The sequence below is a fragment of the Cariama cristata genome, unplaced genomic scaffold (genome assembly GCF_000690535.1).
Source record: "Cariama cristata isolate BGI_N322 unplaced genomic scaffold, ASM69053v1 scaffold18509, whole genome shotgun sequence".
Taxonomy (NCBI): domain Eukaryota; kingdom Metazoa; phylum Chordata; class Aves; order Cariamiformes; family Cariamidae; genus Cariama; species Cariama cristata.
The window spans coordinates 12,739-33,177 of record NW_009635465.1 but is presented as its reverse complement, the minus strand read 5'-3'; the positions used below and the strand labels follow the sequence as shown (position 1 = coordinate 33,177).

At 36.7% G+C, this 20,439-nt stretch overlaps 1 protein-coding gene across 1 annotated transcript; it reads left to right on the top strand.

Moving 5' to 3' along the window:
• Positions 1 to 1,516: 1,516 nt before the first annotated feature.
• On the top strand, positions 1,517 to 19,117 carry NRG4 (neuregulin 4). Its single transcript, XM_009707575.1, has 4 exons — positions 1,517 to 1,526; positions 5,658 to 5,751; positions 14,019 to 14,168; positions 19,024 to 19,117. Exons 1-4 carry the CDS (start codon positions 1,517 to 1,519, stop codon positions 19,115 to 19,117), a joined length of 348 nt encoding a protein of 115 aa, XP_009705877.1.
• Positions 19,118 to 20,439: the final 1,322 nt, after the last annotated feature.

The window sequence follows — 20,439 nt, the reverse complement described above, 5'->3', positions numbered from 1 at the left end:
GGGTGTTACCCTCTTCTGTACTTGGCCTCTGTATGCATGTTTGTCTTTGTTGCAACCTCACCCACATTGCACTGTATGTAAATTTGAAGCCTTTTTAACACCATATATAGAATCCAGATCTTGATTGCTAAAAATAACCATCTCTAGGATGATTTATTTCTTTTAAAAACAGGATTTTAGTTCTGAAGTGAATCATGTTGGTTTGTTTCTTCGTGCCACATGCTATGTTAATTGTACTTGGTTGTGTACACAAAGTAAGCAAAGTTGTGTATCTGTGAGACAGCCCAAGAGGACAGCCTTTGGGTGGGGACCTTGCTGTTACAGCCCAGGATCACAGGGAACTGCCATTTCAGATTTTCTTGTATGGACAGGGCACTTAAAGAGCTAGAGAAGCCATTTGAGGTCCCATGAAAAAATGAGTCTGCTTATACAGTAAGTAAAACGCATTATACCTTTGAAATGGCACTCTGCAGAAAGTTGCCTTTCTATTACTGAGAGCTGAAGTATAGGCAATTATTTCTGGTAAAGTTGGTAATTTATTTTATTTGATCATTTAATGGAAGAAAGATTTTTTTTCCCAATATAGGACACTTTGCTTAAATATTTACTTTATGTACAGTTTAAAGTATAATTAAGAAAAAAAGAGCAAACATTAAAAAATAAGATCTATCACAGTAGGCTTGTTCAGTAACTTTTTTGGTACGGTAAACCTTGACTATACCTTACAAGAAAACAGAATATAGCAACGTTAGATGGTGATAGACTTGGTGTGTCTACAGAATAAGTTTCTTTTTAGCAATGTCAAGTGAAGCTTGGTTTCTGTCCAAGCAGAGAGTTTCTACTCCATATTTTAAAAATAATTGTACAAGTCTTGACCTTGCTGAGTTCTGCTAAATTCACGGCCTATATTACTAATTTCACCTGACATCCAGACATGAGAAACACTCAAGTGAAACACACATAGTCTCTCTGAGAAATAACAAATTGGGAACTTCTTGTTTGTGAAATGCAAGAATTCTACCACCAAGATCTTACCTGACTGAATAATTACCAGTCTGAGGACTGGTTCCATTGTATGCAGTGTCTTTCAAGGTACAAATGTCAATTTAATTAGCTAGCCAGAAACAATAATTTAGATTGCCTAAAAGCATCAGCTATTACAACTCTGACTAAGCATGGCAGTTTGAAAAAAGTATTCATTGTTTAAATATGCTTTAGCCTGAATTTGGTTTTACTCTGTAGTACTGCACTTAGGAGTTCACTGAACTTGACAGTAGACTTGAATGTTTGCCATTAACTGTGAATTAATGGAATTTATGTATAATATAACAGTATATTACTGTCAAAGTACAACAAATGTCTCAGCAGTAACACAAAGATGCATTCCAATAGCTATTTTTTCAGGGAAAAAAGTCACTAGGATTCAAAATGACATGCTAAATTTACATGTTTGTCTTTAGGTGCCGTTTCAGAAGAATAGCCTCTGACCAAGAATAAAAATTGTTGTTGGAATAATATGCGAACAGGTAATTTCTTCCAAGTCTTTACCTGGATGTGTATACATATATAATTAGAATTCATTAAAATTGCATTGATTTTGACAGCTGCCATTGGGATTGTCACAACTGCTCTGTAGGGCTCTCATCACTTACTAGTCAGCAAACTAGAGTTCACCAGTCAGTGGTACAAATTCTCTAAGGAGGTGTTGGCTTTGATCAATCCTAATATTTCACAGTTTGTGACTGATTAGCATACAGTCCAAAGTTGCTTATAAGCGAGGAAGCATGCATCAGCCCATTTATCTTCTGTCAACATCTCCCACTCCTCCCCCTTCCCTTATTTGTTTTAGCAGACTTCAGGATTAGACAGTCTGTAGTATTTTAGCCTCTGGACTGGGCAAGACAGCTGAGTCAACATGTGGATTATCAAGGCTGGCTTGGTGCTTCGCGGGTTAAGGTCGTGGTGAGCCTTTATTTGTTTTTCTTTTAGGAGGGTCAAGTTACAAAAGTTTAAATGCAAACAGACAGGAGAGTTTAGGGACAGATTTTCATGCATGTCTTCAAAAAGAGTAATTGAGAATCAGTGTATTTAGAGGCTGATATTACCTCTGCCAGTTTTAAGTATTCACAATGTAGCATTAAAAAGAACAATCTTGTTTCATTCCTTTTCACTTCTCCTCCCACCAAACCTCACCTTTTTTGTGTCCTACTTCTCTTTATTTAATCTCTGACATAGAAGGGTATATCAAAAAACATATATATATATATAATGTAGAATATATTTTGACAGAGTTTCTACAGTTGTATTAATTGAAAAGATAAATCTTTTGTATTTTTTTTTTAATTGCCTATCATCACGTGACTTGTTAAACTTATCTATCTTGATTATGGTAGTCTGAATGTAGTATACATTTGACTTTCAAAGCATACAATTTGCATTTTTAGACTAATATAATGTATTGACTTACCTCATGAAAAATCATAACACATTCACCAATGCTAATGTAATTGGGTTTTGGCTTGTATTGAACCCCTTCTGATTCTCCAATATATTCTTTTGCATCATTGAATATAAATGTAAAGAGAGAAATTGTTGCTTTCATACTTTCCTGTCTATAAATACACAGCTGTAGCTTTCAAATTTGATCCAAACTACTGCATTTCAGTAAAGTGGGTATGCAGTACAATAATATGTATTTTTGTATTGTAGCAAAACCCACTACTACTAGTAATTAATAATATTTTTTTTAGTGTTAGAGCATCCTGAATTCTCTTTTATTCTCTTTCATAATTTTGTCATCTACTTTATACTGTGTTACTCTGGTACTTTCAGTAAGTAGTAGCACATTATTAATACACAAAATAGAACTAATGAAAAGCACAATTGGATGGAAAATGGGGCACCTGATCCACATGAACATAGAGGTTTCTTCAAGTATCTCATTACTGGTAAAATTAAGGTTACCATTTTTCCCTTAGCATTGGAAAGTCTAGCTCTAGAAAGAAATAGCCTGTAGAGAAATTGTCTATAATTACAATCAAAAAGATTTCCAAGGCTTCCTAGGCGCTTTTTTGTTCTCTCTCTCCACCTCTCTCTCTTTTCTCTAATAGGCCTAAAACAGAGTGCCTGAGGTATTTTGCCAGAACAGAAATGCCTAGTTGGGCTGCAGAGCTGGTCCTTAATACACAGATCACACCGTAACAGTGAGAGACTCATTCTCCCAAATGTTCTGAGACCTGACTGACTTGAGGCATTTAGTTTTCTTCAGTACTCTACCACTATGCTAGTGTGAGACAGGCCTATTCCTGCATAAAGATGAAGATAAGAAATAGAACCATACGGCAGGATTTTAAGGAGGTTAACAAGTTCTCATTAATTCTCATGACAATTTCTTTGAAGGCTTTCCATGAGCTGTCTAAAGGGATTTTTGTACGGGGCCTACCTTCTATCATCTAGCTTTTCCATCTGGTAGAATTTCAACAACACTTAACTCCCTCAGATGCTTAATAAAGTTGAGAACGGGTCAAAGTTGAGAGTTTTACTTTTTCTGTCTTGATTCTTATAATTGTATGGGTATCCTGATACACTGTTCATGTATTCAGTACCCTCTCTTCATTTAAGGACGTAGCCTTCTATTTAATTACACAGTCACAGAAGTTCCACTGTTATACTTGAGTAGACTAAAATTAAATAATTTATAGTTCTTTTTTAAAAACCTGCTTGTTTTTTTCTGTTACCATTTTATTCCTATTGCAATTATACTGTTACCCATGAAAAATAATTTTAAAAGTCTTTTAATAGTGAACTTGCACTAAATGAACTGCCAGTAGACAGGCAAGAAAGCTTCCGAGTTAAAATAAATTTCCACTTAACTACTAACAAGGTAGGGCAGAACACACATTTCTGTTATGCCACATCTTGAGCCAATGCAACAAGATCAAACATGAACAATCTGTCTAGCCTTACCTCGTCCCTCCTCCAGCTCCCTCATTTACCTGCGCATATGCAAAAAGGTCCAGTTACCATTTAGATGCTAGCAATTTGATAACATGAACGTGAAACTGAATTCCTGTTGAGCTCTGTGGTATAACTGACTTCGTCTTAAGATACTATAAGGACTTTACTCTCACTCCTACATCAATATGCCATCATAGAAATGGGAGAATGTATGAAAAGACAGGAGACTAGAATTACTAGAGATGGTCTAGAGTATAGCAGGATGCACAATGTTTTTGTTGCACAGGGTTAGAAGTAGCTAAGCTTTTCTGCTACTCTTAGAAAAGTTGGGTTTATTTTACATACAAAGCTGTAGAAGCTCCCTGTAGGGTAGAATGTCTTATGGCCACAATTCTCACTTTTTTTCTGCAGGAATAAAGGGGAACCCTAATTCTTCTTCCTGAAGGACAAATGAGAAAATGAAAATCTTGATTCCTCTTACACAATACTGTATTTTGTATAGAACATGTCTTTTATACATAAATAGTAAGACAGCAGAATTCTTATTTTCAGAACTTCTGGGAGAAATAACAGCAAAACCAACACCTAAAGTGTGAGGTAACACATGATTCTCACACTTGTGATGTCAGAAGACTGCTCTATTTTTCTTTTGATTGAGATACTGTGCTTTCATAAGATTGAAGAAATATATAAAAATATATATGCATAAAATATAAATATGAAATATAAAAATAAAATATAAAATGAGTTACTGATGCATTAAATGTATCATAAATATATGCAGTCCAGCTTCCAAATTTAGACTGCTTTCAAAAAAGAGTGAAATGGTACAGTTAGATATTCCTTGTAAGCATAAAATGGACAACTGCTGCTACGAATGCCAACATTAGTAACTTGTATTTGGGGTTTTAGTAGAGTACCTACTTGTGTTTAACACACTAACAATTCATATAAGAAGCCTACTGAGTTAGGAAAAAGCCTTTTTGAGATCTGTGCAAATTACGTTGTAACAGGCAGTCTTCTACATAAGTGACACTTCATAGGCTAGCTCCTCCATTGGTTGGTAAAAATTGTGGTGGGAAGACCTGGTGGTTTCCAACTGCGCTATGATTCAGCTCTTAATATAGCGTGAAGGAGTCTCAGAATGTCCCAGTCCACACCTGAGACTATTCTGGGTTTATCTGTACTGACTCAGATTCTCTCACAGAATCTAGTTAAGCTAAAGATAGTTTGTGCCACTGGAACAGGACAAACCAGACTTCACATAGGTCATCATGTGCATCATGGTATTCAGTACCGTTTGTGGTCATGAAAGGCAAATGAAGTAACGGAGAATTCAAAAGTTCCTCTCGCTGCAAGAGAAATTTTGCATTTATTCATATTAATTTAGGTGCTTCACATCTGATATGGTGATAAATTTGTAAGCTTTTTGCATGTCATTACATGATGTTTATCAATTCTGCAAGATAGATAGGGCTATATGTTACTGGCCTGGAAGGCAAGACTGATACCTTGTTTCTTCATAGGGTGGTTTTGTTTGTGTGTGGTGGTTTGTTTTGGTGGGTTTTGTTTGAATTTTTTTTTTTGTTTTTTAAGGAAGCCATCCCCGCTCCCCAAAAATATAATTAAGATCTCCCTTTATTGATAAAAATACAGAAGTCTCTATTTTTCCCTGTGTTTGTTTTGGTCTTATTTTTAAGATCATGAAGAACCCTGTGGCACCAGTTACGGATCTTTTTGTCTAAATGGAGGGATTTGTTATATGATTCCTACTGTATCCAGTCCATTCTGCAGGTCAGTGAAACTAAAGTTTGTGTGTTGAAGTATTGGACAGTAGCTGTCTAAAGACTATTTCTCCATTTTGCCTCTTTAAGAAATTACTGTTAAAACATTATATAAAAGAAAATACCTATTACCTATTGCTGTTCCCAATTCAGTCATTCATGCTCAGATTACTTATCTAGCTTGCAGAGACATGACAATATGAGAAAAATAAACGTGTATACTTGGTGTATACTTGTTTGACAGGTGCTCAGTTACGTACACATTCAGGATGATATCTATATTTAGAGCCACATTTCCTCTCCTCATTACAATACAGAAAGGAATGAAATACCTTTTGCTTCATAGACTGTAGGAAAGACATTCAGAAAGGCAAAGTACATTCTCAGTTTTTCTTCCAGATGAATTATGTTACAAAAATTCTTATAACATAAAACAGCCTGACCTGAACAAAGCGAGGAGGCACAAAAAGAAATATAGTCTTTTAAGGGGAAAAAAAGAATGTAATTCAAGACTTAGTAAGTTCTCTGAATCTCACTGAAATGCTCAAAGGGCAGCTTTACAGTGGCAGCCAAAGACCACTTGATAAAGAAACATCAAGGCAGCAAATACAGATACTTCTTACACTGTTCGTTTCTGGGACCATTCATCTTTTTGAAGCCCATGTAGCACACTGAAAAGGGAGAACTTCCTATTTTTGCTGTGGATACATTTCCTGCATAAACACAGCCCTATCCTTTTATTTTCTCATTTACCAAGACATAACAAGATGCTAAATTAATTTCTAATTTTTCATGGTTCTGCATGTACTGAGTTATAGTTCATCAAAATAAACTATGGTTAATTTAATGGGTTTACTTAACATAGTTAATAGGCATTCAGACACATATTACATACACTTAAAGATATTACCTTTTTTCTTCCCTGGCAACTTCTGCTCCCTCTTCAATCTTGATACTTGATAACTAATGATAACTGGATGAAACAGTTGAAGAAGGAAACAAAATCTTTTCTAACATGCCTAATTAAAGTATTTCTTTCTTTTGTTTGGGACAGTTCAATTTAAACATTTAAACTGAAGCACGTAAACTCATCTAGTAGATAAGAAGAAGCAATTTTGTGGTAAGCACTCATTGAAAAATATACACAGCATATCACTGTAATTAAGCATATTGTCCAATAGCATACAGTGAATCGATCCAGAAGTGAAGATAGAGCTCACAAGTGCTGTATGATGATGATTTATTCTAACTGCTAAACCTTGCAAGCTTATGCGATGTAAAACGAATACTGCACACGCAAAAAGTAAAACATGTTGAAATACTATTTTTTTTCTAGAAGGAATTTCGTATTATTGATATTAAAATACTTAAATGGAAAAGGAATGCTTAGACCTAACAGCATCAGTTACACAATTTCAGGGCACCCTCTCACTTATTGCTAGACGGTGTAATGAGGAAGGTGTATTTGATGCAATACTGTAAATAAGAAGTAACAAATACTCAGAACAATTCATTCTTCAGGAGCACAAGCTAGTCAGCATAGATAATTTCAATTTCAAAAGGGCTCCAAATGAAATAATTTGTAATTCAGGTACTAGAGGATTTTGTAATCTGCTGAAGCAGAAAAGTAACATCTTAAGAGCATTTCTCTTATACTCAGGCAATCTTATTGCATTTAAATTATCAAGTATTTTTCTTCTGTATCTAGTGGTTGATTATGAAGTTACATGGGTTTAAATAGCAGCATTCTATTTAAGCATGTCCTCATTCTAAGCATGTTCCTTAATCAGTCAGAGAAGGCTAATTATAGATGAGAAAGGTTTTGTTTACACACAGATATCTTAGTAATCAGCAGTGATGTGAATAGAAACAACAGAAAAAAATGCATCACTATTCAGCAGAATTCAGAAAAATATTTGCTGCTTTGGAACTTCAAGACTGGCATCGTCACACAGATGCGCAAAGTTTCTTTGATGCAGGTTCCTCCCAAATCCCACCTAAAGCTTCCAAGTGTTCTCAAATGATCATCGCCCACCAACAGAAAAATTGATTCAGTTTTAGAATCAAAGGCTGAATGATCGTTAGTACAGCATTGATTAAAAGGGGGAAAAGGGGCAAGAAAAGACTAACAAACTGTAAGAATACCTCAAAACACATTTGCCTTGACATTGCTACTTATTTGCACAAATGTGTTGTGCTAAACATAGTCCGGATTACCTGATGCAACATCATTGGAAGTAATTTCACAATGTAACTAGGAAAATTGCATCATTCTTTAGAAATAGGTATTTTGTAGCTTGCTAACAAATTAAGAGCCACTGTTGGAATATCAGTTATTTTTACCATTCAGAAATGGATATATATACAAGGTAGAGCTTTAATAGAAACAAAACATTAGTCGACCCCCCTCCCCTGTGCAACACTAGCAGATTTTAAATACAGCTGATGTGTGTTAAAACATGAAGTTGCTCAGCTGCTGTCTTCCCCCATTCCCTTCCTAACAATGAGTTAATGTTCTCAGGAGCAAAAGGTGCACCTGTCACCATAAACACGATGAGCTTCAAACCCAGGAATGCTCAAATGTACTGAATAAACATGTAGCAGAATGGAGAAGGATGGAAAAGCGGCTGCCTCAGGTGTATCATAAAACATGAGGCTAAAAGCTGTTTGCCTCAGCACCTGATGCACAGCTGTCCCATAATCATTAATTAACACAGTGCAGAATTAAGTCAAGATTTTGTTGTCTGAGGAGAAGCTCTGGTACTTCCATTTTGTCTTACACATGGCAGATTTCTGAGAGCCTTCTTTCTGTATTTCAGACAAAATACAGATGGTGTAAGACACAAACACAGCTCCTCTGCTTCCGAGGGCAATACACACAGAAATTAATAGTGAATGCTCTCCTTTTGAGGAAGGGATCATATTCTGCAGAGGGCAGTGCGTTCAGACTAAGTACTGCAAGATACAGACGCAGACCTTGGAAATGTCCTCCTTGAAATTCCTATGTATGGTTAAAGGATATCTTTATTTCCCCTTCCTTTGCTTCTACCCTAATCCATTCTCTCCTCCACCTTTCCAAACTAATCCAATAAATCCTGTGCAAATTCCTTGTATCACTTTCTGCATACTCCATCCTTGTCTGGCTCTTTCTCTTCATTCTCTTTTTCAAATGTCCCCATGAGTGATACGTTTGCTGTGCCATAAGCCTTCAGAATATACACACTGGAAGTTGCCACTGAAGGGCTTCCCACTCACCTGGGCTTTTCTTCTTTCTCTGCCTCCAAAACTGTACTTTCACATACCCCAGGTCTTCTGAAAACAAAGTGTCCAATTAGTATTTTTCAATTCTGCTTTTAGCTTGAAAAGTAGGAACAAAAGTTGGAATACACACCAAAAATATAGCCTGAAAACATCAATAACTAAGATTTATTTTTAATGGGACATTAAATTTAAAATGCAGTATTATCTTATGTGTTTGAAAAGTATTAGTGATCAGAATTAATATCACTGCCAGATGTGGTAAAGCTTGCCATATAAACCCATAGCTAAGGGAGTTCTAGGGGAAAAATAACCCATTCTTTCAACTTCTCTCCAGTAGTAGCATTTTTATTTTACTCTCTATGTATATGAATACAGCTTCAGAGTAACAGTTTTGAAACTCCTCTGAACACAAAACTTTTTAAAAAGCTGCTTAGGGCTTCCAGTTAACTTTGCCATTGCTTACTCACTTTGGCTTTAAATTCTTTTTCATACTTACTAGATGCCCTTGTAGTGTACGGATTAGGACAACTTTTAGGAGCCTGCTACAGACTGAAGATTATGGTGATTTTGAAGCTATCGGCCGTGTAATCTGAATTGCATTGACAAGCAGATAATTTTTCAGCTGTCTGTTTCTGCTTAGAGCTTTGTATTTACATGCAAGTAATTTTTATACCAAGAAGCAGCCAGGTTTTTCCTGACTAAAGGAAGACTAAATGAAAACTAAAGTCAAGACTCTTATAGTATAATACTAAGCAATGGGAGTCTGTGTGTGTATTTGACTCAAATCCTACTTTCATTTTTAAAGTCTGTCAGATACTTGCTTATGACACCCACCTTGGAGTCTGGAAGAGAGAGAAAACTTACCTTCTTACCTAAATCAGTCAGGCAGGTCACTGGTGCTGTCTCGTGAACTGCATCTGCAAAAGAGGCAGCTGTAATGCCTTGTGTTATTGGAGGGCTGTTATGCTTATAATTTAGTTACTGATCAGATTGTAAAGGATTGATGAAATTGTAGACCTGCTGATCATCTCCTGATATTTTACCCAATGCAGTCTATTTCCTTCCACCTTGTATTGATGCTGATATAGGTAGTTTTGATTAATATCTTATGTTGAAAGATTCTGTGGATTTCTTTACATACATTGGGTTAGTGTTTTGTCTCCAGCACAGCTCCTATAGTAAGTTTGTATACAAGAGTTAAGGCTGGCTCATCTCATCTGGCGAGAGGTGTGGGCATGTGTGCATGCGTGTGCAGGCATCTAGGAATGGAGAAATCGGAACGCCAGCTGAAAATGAGAGTTTCTAGTCTCACACCTTTTCCTCAAACTTTTGAAGGCCTTTGTCTTTCAACTCTGATTGGATTAGAAATTCTAATTTCTTAAGAGGAGGAAAGACTTTTTTCCACTTTAAAAATCAACTTTGGTCCTACATAGTAGGACCATTTAAAGCCAACAGACAGCCTGTGCGGAAACAGCAGGCTAACAGCACGCAGGTCATGTTGTGCAACAGCAACACCTGGCCTAGTGACCACAAGACTTAATTAGTGTAACTCCCTCTTACTACAGCCTAGAAGCAGGCTTTTCTGGTTTTTGCACTTACTCATTCAAGTGCAGAAGCACAGTTGCCTGCCATATTTACAACTGCAAATGTGTCATGCTGAACTTGTGCTCTGCTTTTAGGCCCATTATAAACAAGACGAACCATGAGGTGCTACTGGCTTTTAAGGCTGTGTATAGTAAGGCTGACTGCCTCTAGGAGGCACTACATGGATACCATCAGTCTGGATTGTGTTCCTAGCCCATAGACTTGTTAGAGACTACTTATCTGTCTTGCTTGCAGTCACTGTATGTAACTCCACTGAAATTATTAGAGCTCTGCTAATGCAACAGGATAAGCAGATCTTCTGAGTGAGTTCCACTGCTAATTATTGAAGTCTGCTTAGTTTCTTTCCCACTCATTTTAGGAAAGGACTTACAGTAGAAACCTTTCCCTCTCTTCGTTGTCTTAAAGCATCAGTTGCTTCTGTATTTAACATAGTCCTTCACCTGTTTGCACATCAGCACTGATGACTTCATAAAAGCTTGTGCAAGCCAATATTTAAACATCTGGATTTTCAGAAACACCCTAACTGTAGTAGAGCCTGTTGGTAGGGTCACATTAGCTCACATACCTCATTGCGGCCTTCCAGTACCTGAAGGGGGCCTATATGAGAGATGGGGACAGACTTTTTAGCAGGGTCTGCTGTGACAGGACAAGGGGTAATGGTTTTAAACTAAAAGAGGGTAGATTTAGACATGACATAAGGAAAAAATTTTTTACAATGGGGATGGTGAAGCACTGGAACAGGTTGCCCAGAGAGGTGGTGGAAGCCCCATCCCTGGAGGCATTCAAGGTCAGGCTGGATGGAGCTCTGAGCAACCTTATCTAGTTGGAGATGTCCCTGCTCACTGCAGGGGGGTTGGACTAGATGACCTCTAAAAGTCCCTTCGAACCCAAATGATTCTATGATTCTATAATTTTTTTAATATAAATGTAACCAAGAGATACGTCATCTTAATTTTCCTGTTTCTATGAAAACCGCCATAATTTTTAGGTTATATGACAGTATTTTCCACATAGCATGGAAACACTTTCAGGAAGTGTGTCAACAGGTGAGCCGATAGAAAGTGGATGGGTAGCTTTGTAATCCCTAATCCATTGCACACAGTTAGATACTATCAAAGTGGCAAGTCATGGAAAACATGTTTCTAAAACTTGGGTTTGTTACAGTCAAGAAGAATTAATAGGTTCAGCATCCAGGATGTTTAAGTTTTGTATGTGCTTTTTTAGTATAGGTCTTTTCCCCTTTGCTATAACCTTGGATTCATATTGGCTATAGTTTTCCCCTTACAGTTTTAGACTTCTGGCTCTTCCCTCTTGTGACTACCTTAAGCATCTGGTTCTGTTTCCTATGTACTAGAAAGTGGCTACAATCTCAGTGACCTTTTTGCTACACTGTCATCACATTCCCAATTTTTTTTCCAAGGTCTTTTGCAGAACATGAATATGGCTTCCACGCACTGTTCATGCCAACTCACTCTACTGTATCACAACAATTCTCTAATCTTAGCCTTCTACCTAATCCTATATGGAACTCCCTTCAGCTAGGACTGCCTTTTCTTCCTTTTGCTTCATTTTTCTCTTTAGGCTACTGACTCCCTTTATACTCATTCTCCAGAACTTTTCCATGAGCCTTAATTTGATGCCAAAACCTATTTATTTTTTTCTTCCTCTATCATTTTAGCCTTGCATTATTCCACAGTTTTCATTGATATTCAAGAATACTTCTATGAATTTTATATTCCATTTTTTATCCCTGTTATTCTGTTCAGCTCTCCAAAGCATTTCTCTCTGACTTACTAGAGAACAATGCCCCACTCAAACTACTCTTCTATTCTTAAAGTATTCTGCAGTATTTCAGAAATAGGCCACGGAAGTGCCACTATACTTACAGTAAATACCTGGAACATTATCTCAAGCAATCAGAGCAGTCTGCCTACCCTTCCTTCTCCCAGCAGTCAAACATAGTAACTTTGAAAAGTCTCACATTATACTTAGTAAATCGTGGCTGTTTGATCAGCTGCACAGCTTTAATACATGATGATAATTAGATCATTTTTCAAGAGTCTAAATCTTCCATTTTATTTCCAAAGGCAAAGAATTAAAAGAAATGGTAGTAATGCTTTGTGCAATAGTTTAGACCAGTAGTGCTGAAATAGCGGTCCATAATCTACAGAAAGCAGTGCTGAGAGTCACATCAAGCATGCATGTTAGTATGCTCACAGTGATCCATTTGTCTTATTTAGATATGCTAGACATCTTTCTTTTTTGGCAGTTCCTCCCCACTCCGCCTTCTTATCCCTCATCTGAAATTATACCTTGCAGCTGCCAATGGCAGTTGAGAACTTCAAGTATGTTACGGAGTTCAGCCCATTTTTCTCAGCTGGAGCCTGAAATTGCTTATGTCACATTATTATGACTTCAGTGCCAGAAATAGCAAGGAGCAAGATCTTTAGTAATACAAATAGAGAGAAGCAAATTTACATACAGAAAGGATACATGCAGACTGTAGTTATTGAATGAATTGCTTTCTATTTTCTGTAATGCAATAAATTCCTTAAAAAAACTTAGCAGAATAAGTGCAAAATATAAGACAAATGAAGATTAGTTTAGCTTTAACCTATTTTTGACTCAATATGAATTACTAAGCTATTAATTTTATTTATTTTTAATAAAATGTAATACCATTTTACCATAGTAAAATACCATATTCATTTTAATCCTTTCTTCAGAATAAGTTTTCAGAAGCTCAATACATAAACTAAGCATAGTAGAGAAGACTTTTAACTAGGTCTCTCCAAGAGAGGGTCATTCACCAAGCATGTAACATGTTCTGGCATGAATTATTACACTACATAAACTACTTTTGCAATTTAAGGTGTACTGTGTCTCAGTGAATTCCCATTTCCTTGATCTGTTTAGCTGACAGTACTAGCTCTTCAACAAAGAAAGCTAGAAGGTTACATGAAAGGGGGAAAACAAAGCATGACTACTGTGTGAGAACCAGTGGGATGACAGAGTTAACACTAAAGAGGCGGATTTAATTAATTAAATCTGCCAGTGGAGAAGGCAGATTTAACTGCAAGTACACCTTGTACTTGTACAAGCACACTGCAAGTACACTACACATCGTGAAGTATATTGCTAATCCAATGAATGTATTAAGAAAGATATGGTGTAATATATACAAGCAGTGTGGATCAGAATGTAAACTTGATGCACAACATGCCCAATTCCCTTTGTTCCAGAAATACGAGGTGAGTGGAAATTCCGTAAGAAAACTTGCTATGAAGCAAATATAAACCTTGAATTATGGCATAACAAGTTCTCTCCCCACTTAAGACCAAAAGAAGCCTTTGTGCTTTTCATATTAGATGACAAGTTACCATCTGATCGAAATAAAATTTGGTTTCCCAGGTGTATTGAGAATTACACAGGAGCCCGTTGTGAGGAAGTTTTGCTGCCCAGCATCAAGTCCCAAACAAAAGGTGACCTGTTTGCAGCTTTCTTGGCTTCACTTCTTCTTCTAGGAGTTCTTGTAATTGGAGCATTCTACTTCCTTTGCAGGTAAAAGTGCTTCAGAGTGCTGAAGCTATTTAATCAAGTAGAAATTTCTTCTGGTAATCATGTACTAATTATTTGAATGTAAAGTATGTAATGAATTATCCATAAGGTTTGTATGGTTATTCAGCATAATTAATGTGGATGTCTCAAATTGTTGCTTGTAATATTTTGCTTCCTGGCTTGTAGTTTTCTCAATATCTTTTCTAAGCTATTACTTATAGTTGCTTTGTAAAAAATACATGTAGTACACCCATTTCTGAGAGACTTTACAGTCTACATAGAGTTAGTGCTAACATTTCAAAACATTAGGTAACCCTTATGTTGTCCAAAGATTGAGAAGTAGAAGCAAATTACCAAAGTGTGTAGGGATCAGAAACTGTTCCACTGCATTGAATTGGCAGCCAAACAAACCGGTGCCATTAGCTCCCGATTCCTTTACAGCTCCTGATTTAAAAAGGAAAACAAAGGATAGAATCAAATTCAAGGATAATCCCAGGTAGATGTTTATTAACTAACTAACATCTAGAACAAATCAGAGGACTAACTCATTTGTCCAGCATCATCCATGTTTGAAGTAGCATGAAAATGTCAGTGCTAGACAGCAAGTGTTGCAGGTTTGATTTTAGTAGCATTTCAGGCGTATTAGGACTTCAAAGGAAAACACGTAAGCAGTTACGGGGATTAAGTCAACTATTTGATGCTGTACATATATCAGTACAGCCTACCAGTACACTTACACCAAACTGAGACAAACTTACTGTCTTCCCTTACTCTCTGCATTGATGTATGCAAGTCAACTTCCTACGTCCTCTCTTGTTTTTAGAGTACAGCACTTTGGTAAGAGCTCATTTTATTATATACTGTTAGTATGTATTTACACCTTTATGAGGCAGCTTATTAGCACCTGTAATTCTTAGCTATCACAAATTACAGCCTCTTCCTCTTTCTCCTATGCTGCATTTATTTTTGGTTATGATAACCTAAGGTTCTTGCAATTCTGTTCATTGCTGTCCCATAGTCACATTGCCAAATCAACCTCTCTGATCAGTGCCTTTCTATGAGTGACCTTTGGAATAGCTGGTCTAGTTTTACCTCAGCTGCTGTCATGGAAACCCATTGAATGCCAGTTTTTCCCATAGCTAAATATATTTAGGAGAGAGAGAGCATTTGATAAGACAGTTTGTATAAAACAAAATCTTGTTGTAGAGTGTACCCCCCCCCTTAGTCATTTTAGTTAAATTAATCCTGTCTTAGCAGTGGAACACCACAGCAGTTGTTAGCTAAAGAACGTTTGCAGATTACTGTAAAGTTTTTAGAATAGAGTACAGCTTTAACTAACTAAGGAAAAATTCAGTCAAGTGTCACAGAGGTATGGAGAGTATTTCTTTAGAAATAAAGCTTGTCTCTGAGAAGAGAAAAACCTCTTCAGAGAGCAGGGAATTCAGAGAGTAATCTGTTAAAAGATCCCTTTCCTCTTGCATACAGTAAAATTAGGGGAAGGCTGGAGACACAATCTACTGAGTTTTATGGTCAAAGAGCCTTGCATTGCAAAGTACAGAAGCTTAGAATAACAGCAATGACAGGTCTGTGCAAGTCTTTTATGAGACAGTTGGAAGATGAAGGTCAACTACTCTATTTCTTTATAGGAAATCGATTTAGTCAAGCTTTACCTAACTGGCAGAGCAAGTAGTAGCACGTCTTTATCAGAAAAATAACGAAGGCAGCAACTCAGTCTTAACATAGTTGCCCTTGAACCTGTCTTATATACCAGACTGGCTTGGGAAATCTCATAAAATAATGATCAACTTCTTTAGTATAAAGAAAAGAACATAACTGGGTATGTTACCTTACCTTTACACTTCAGAGGCTGATGTAGCACAATCATCTTCTGCTAGAGAACTCATCTATAAAAGAAACACTTTACATCCTAAAGTCCTTATCTCTTGACTGAAGTGACCAACATATAAGAGGAGTCTCAAGTGGAGACTTTAATCTACTCCCTTCTTTTCAGCTGTATAAACAAGGATTATTGCTAGCAGCTGTCATTAGTATTACTACATTTTTTTCCCAAATTTGATCTACCACCTGTATCATAACATTCTGGAAGAGTGTGGAACCGGGGCTTGTAAGGGTTAGCTGAGTGTTTGCATCATCCCTGACTTATCCTCTTGGCAGGATATATTAAATTTAAAATTATAAGAGAAATATTATGATACCAAGTTTCCACTTACACTTTATTAACAAATATGTTTGATCCAGAATCAGAAAGCAGAGAGTTTTTTCCCCCCACATTGTGTGTTAGTAAGCACTTCTATGGCTCGCTCAGCAGAGCATTGTAGTGCAGTTTTAGTATAAACAGTAATGCAATCTGGAGGGATACAGAAGAGGAGATATTAATTGCAATGTAGGATACAGAAACTGAATCCCTAAAAATATACATAAAATATTTTAGAATTTAGGAAATCAGTGCTCTATTTTCTTGTGCCCATCATCACTTGTACCCCCCCTTCCTTTCCATGTTTTCTTCCTCTTGGGCTGCTTGGGGCAGATTTCAGGACCAGGCATGTGCAAGTGCATTTCTTGCTCCCTACAAACAAATCCATTCAGCATACGAGGGTGGAGAGAAAGGATTTCATTGCTCTGCTTATAAAACCAAATCATAAGTAACCATGAAAGTAACCCGTAAAAGAAAAGGGCTGCATAGGAAAAGCTCTGGGTGAACAGTGAGAAATAATTCTCCTTTTATATTTAGCTGAGTCATCACATTTTTATCAGCTGAGGATTTATTTTTTCCAATCTGTCAACAATCTGCTGTTAAGCTGATTTCATGCTGTATTTGATTATTTACTAGGATTCATCAAGATGGTATGGTTTGGGAAAGTAAACCTACAAGGACAAGGAGGAGAGGGAGAATCAAAGATAATGAAGAAACAGACAGTATTTGAAATGGCTCGAGGGTGAGAATGATGGAAAGTAGAACAAAATAAAGATAGAGGAAAGGAACTGAAGGTCTGAGTGAAGGAACAGCAGAGAATGGAGGGAGGGAAGAGCAAGAAGTGGTCAAGGACTGGTGATGAAAAAAAGCAGCTTAAAACTGGAAAAGATAAGCAGTAGTCTAGGGTTAAACCTCCCACCATTGCTGGAACCTGCTGAAGGAGAGACTACTGCAGAGCTATCTTAGTGAGTCTCAGGTTGATAGAATATAATTAAGTAGTAAAGTGCGTAGCTTTGCTTTACTTTCTGAAAAAATCATGAGTAGTTTTGTTGCAAAGAAAAGACTATGCTTTTATGTCCCCTCAAGATGAGTCTTGTAAAACAGTTTTATATCATGTTGTAGGAATTCATAAGAACAGTACTGTCCACACCCAAAATTAATGTGAAAAACCAGTTCAGTACATTAGCTTCCTATGTTATTTTATCAAGTTTTCTCCAGGAATGTGTTCGTTTCATAGGCAATAAACATCGCTTCTCTGTCAAAGGGGGAATCCTGATCTTTAATGAGCATGCTCAGTCCTGTTTGCCACCTTCCTGTAAAAGCTCAGCACCTACAACTATTGCTATTCCTAACTATTGGGATTCACTAGAGGATATGACATCATGACAACAATAGTATTTTAGCAAAGAGAGTCAAATAAAAACGTATCTTCTTTTTTGTTTTTAAATCAGAACCGATTTTATGAGAGTGATTTTTCTATTTAAGACTAAAAAAATGTCTTGGATTGGAGTAGGCTTCTGTGTGGCTTTAGGCCCAGGAGCTGCATAACCTGTTAGCAGAGCAGAGTGCATGGAGGTGGAGCAAATCCAGATCTAGCCACTCTCTATCTTGAAACAAACACATACACACACTCCCCCCAACAAACGGTACTGATAAAGCCTATTGTTTTGACCTGGGGAAAACAGGGAATTATGCAAAAATCCTCTCTATTACATTGTTACTGAGGTAACAAATGGCATATTTTGCTACAAGCAATTCACCTACCCATATAGGTCCATCTGGCCTTCTTTCTCCAGAAACATATTGTACAAGGGTTACTGGAAGAAGAAGAAGAAAGGTAGCTGATTAGCATAGATTCCACATAAACCAGCTAATATTTAAAAACAATATCGAGGCCTGAATGCCACACACACAGCTTAGAGGAACAGAGAAAACCCTAGGGAAAACTAAAACAAATCTGCAGTTCATTTCTATACTTCATTATAAATCCATGTTGAAATGCCAAATTACCTGTAAGGTAAGTGTATATTGATGAACAGGAACTCAGCCAGCCAAAACAACAGGGTCTAGGAATAAAGCCATTTAAGCTGTCCAAGACAACAGACTTTGTGGAGGAGTTATATCACCACAGGACACAAACTGGACAGAAAGGAGAATAGCTCATGACTTTTCTCAAGAGAACAGATGTCTAATTACTATTAAAAGAAAGGGAAAGAAACAGCAAGAGATCACCTCTATTTAAAAGATGTGTTTCTCCTCAAGAAAGTGTGGAAAATACCCCACTATTGATATTTCACTTCCAAATGCTAAGAGAGTTAATGATAAATTAATGATTTTGTGATATCTGCTAATTGCTTAAATAAAGATCTGAGAAATCAAACAGGAGCATTAACTTCAGGAGAGAAGCCATGGAGTTCTGAGTGCTGTCCCTGCCTCTGATCTCTGTTCTTCTCCCTCAAATGTGTGCTTCTTAAAAATGTTGAGTATTAATTACAAAGTAATTGCAGAAGATCCATGTAATTTTTTCAGTGGAAGCATCATTCAATTAATTTGTCTCTTCTCTGATAACTTTTTTCACTCTGTGTGTGTTTTGGGTTTTTTTTCTTTCTCTCTGTTGTCTTGGTTTGCGTTTGTTATGGTCAGGAAAGCTTCCATTCCAAGGACGAGTTCTTCAGAGTGTGGTGCCAGCCTGACTGAAACTACAAGCAGCAATGGCTGCAACAGTGAGTACATTTAAAGTTAAATGATTGGACTCCATAAGGAAGGCAGGGGAGGAAGTTTTCTTTAATTAAAACACATGTGTTTTGTTTATTTTTCAGAAATAATAACAGAGTAAAGCATTAGAGTGGAAGAATGGTGGGAAAACAACATGCAGAGCAACCCTAAGAATACAGTGGTTGTAGAGGATAATGTGGTAAGCAAGATGAGAGAAGAAAGTAGACTGAAATAGGAGGCTCACTTACGTGTTGGAGAAGACTGCAACTAAGACGTAAAAAGAAACAGTTGCACTTATTAGAGTTTCTATGTATTTTTAAAGGTGTATCAAATTACACAGAAATCACTATAATCGCTATAATTTGTGTTTTAATATTTTGAGATTTTTCACAAGTTACTGTTTTCAATAATGCACAGGTAGAAGCATGAGATAATTTTGGTTTTTACTGCATGGGAAATATGAAATTTTTTTTTTCTCTGCACAGAGAATATGAGATAGTCATAGGGTTTTTAGCATGAGGTAATACTACGAATTTTTGATAGGATTGTCCTTTTTCACAGGATTGCCCCAGAGGAGTTGAAGACTGTCTTGATTCAATTGTTTCAAAATTTATACCTGTGATACATGTCCAGAATTTGGCTTGTTTCAGATACACTTACCAGATGTAGGTGGGAAAAAAAGTACCTTTCTCCAGCTAATACTGACTTCTTTTTTTTTAAATATTAAGACAACATGAGGATGAGGTACCACTGCTAGTGTATTGGCCGGCTTCCTGGCACAAGACTTTAATTCAAATTAGAAGAAAATATTAAGAAAAGGGATTGGTAATGGTTAAAAGAAGTTTACTAGGCAGAGTATTTACCCTTTGTTTGGTATATGTGCCTGATGTTAAGCAAGACATCTTCCTTGATGGTTTTATTTTTGTCTTGCTTTCTTTTGAAAATCTCACTACTGAGGGAGATTTAAACCTTACCTTGAATTTTCCAGTTGATATTTCAGATACTAGAAGTCAGGAATTTTATTTATCAGGTCCATTCCTGACACAAAATATTATCCAGACAGGTGTCTTAGCTGAACAAGTGCTGCCTTCTCTAAAGATTTATTTGTTTTATGCACATAACTGTTTGTTGGTCACACCAGTATATTATATATCACTATCTGGTTCCTTACAGGGTTCTCTTACTCAGACAAAGAGAGGCCAAATGATATGGTCCATCTCTCTTTCTGCCTTGACAACACAAAGAGACTGTCTGGTTAGTCAGAGGCATAGAAAATGTGAACTGAACAATTTTCTTTTCAACTCATATCTAGTACTGGAGCTTCAAACCAGCAAAAATCAGATA